The sequence below is a fragment of the Buceros rhinoceros genome, unplaced genomic scaffold (assembly GCF_000710305.1).
Source record: "Buceros rhinoceros silvestris isolate BGI_N320 unplaced genomic scaffold, ASM71030v1 scaffold29338, whole genome shotgun sequence".
In the NCBI taxonomy this organism is placed as follows: domain Eukaryota; kingdom Metazoa; phylum Chordata; class Aves; order Bucerotiformes; family Bucerotidae; genus Buceros; species Buceros rhinoceros.
Window position 1 is genome coordinate 775 of NW_010426819.1, and position 583 is coordinate 1357.

Here is a 583-nt window from a genome sequence, read left to right on the forward strand (position 1 = left end):
CCAGCAGGGAGCAGGTCCCGAACCCAGCCACTCCCTGTCACCAGTGCCCTGCCCGCGCCCTCGGGTGCGGGGTTGGCAGGCAGAAGCGATGGGTTTGTGGTTACCCATAAAAAGTTATAACCACAGAAAAGGGAACTAGAGCAGAGAGTCGAAACTTCTGCTGGCGCCAGCGTCTTGGGCAGGAGGGGCTGCGGGGATCCGCGCTGTTCCGGGAAGGCAGATGGGACATGGCTGTGCGATGGCCCCGTCCTGAGCTGCTTCAGTTCCCCCGCACCGGCTTTGCTGTGGGACCGACTCTGTCGTCTGCTGCCATGAGTAAAAGCAAAGCTGTGTGGGTGGGGTGACCCGTCAGGGGCACGTGGGGCCATGGAGCGGCCGAGCAGCTCCTTCCAACCCCCTTTTCTGCCCCTCAGGTCTATCCATCCAACTCAGGTGATGACTACAGCAGGGATCCGGCTGGATATACCCCCTCGAAACCTCCCAGCACTGTATATCCCGGAGCGTTTTATATGGCAGGTGAGTTATGAACAACCCAACGGCCTGCAAAGCGGCCAGAGCAGGGGCTGCCCGGCCGGCTGCAGAC

The 583-nt window shown here is 61.4% G+C and overlaps 1 protein-coding gene across 1 annotated transcript in view; it reads left to right on the forward strand.

Annotated features, from left to right (window-relative positions):
- Positions 1-413: 413 nt before the first annotated feature.
- Positions 414-583, forward strand: part of TCF3 (transcription factor 3) — a gene marked incomplete at its 5' end in the record, with an annotated part of 13065 nt that continues 12895 nt past the window's right edge. Inside the window, one exon of the mRNA XM_010141665.1 lies at positions 414-516. Within this exon, the coding sequence (XP_010139967.1) occupies positions 414-516 (103 nt within the window). The remainder of the gene's footprint in view (positions 517-583) is intronic.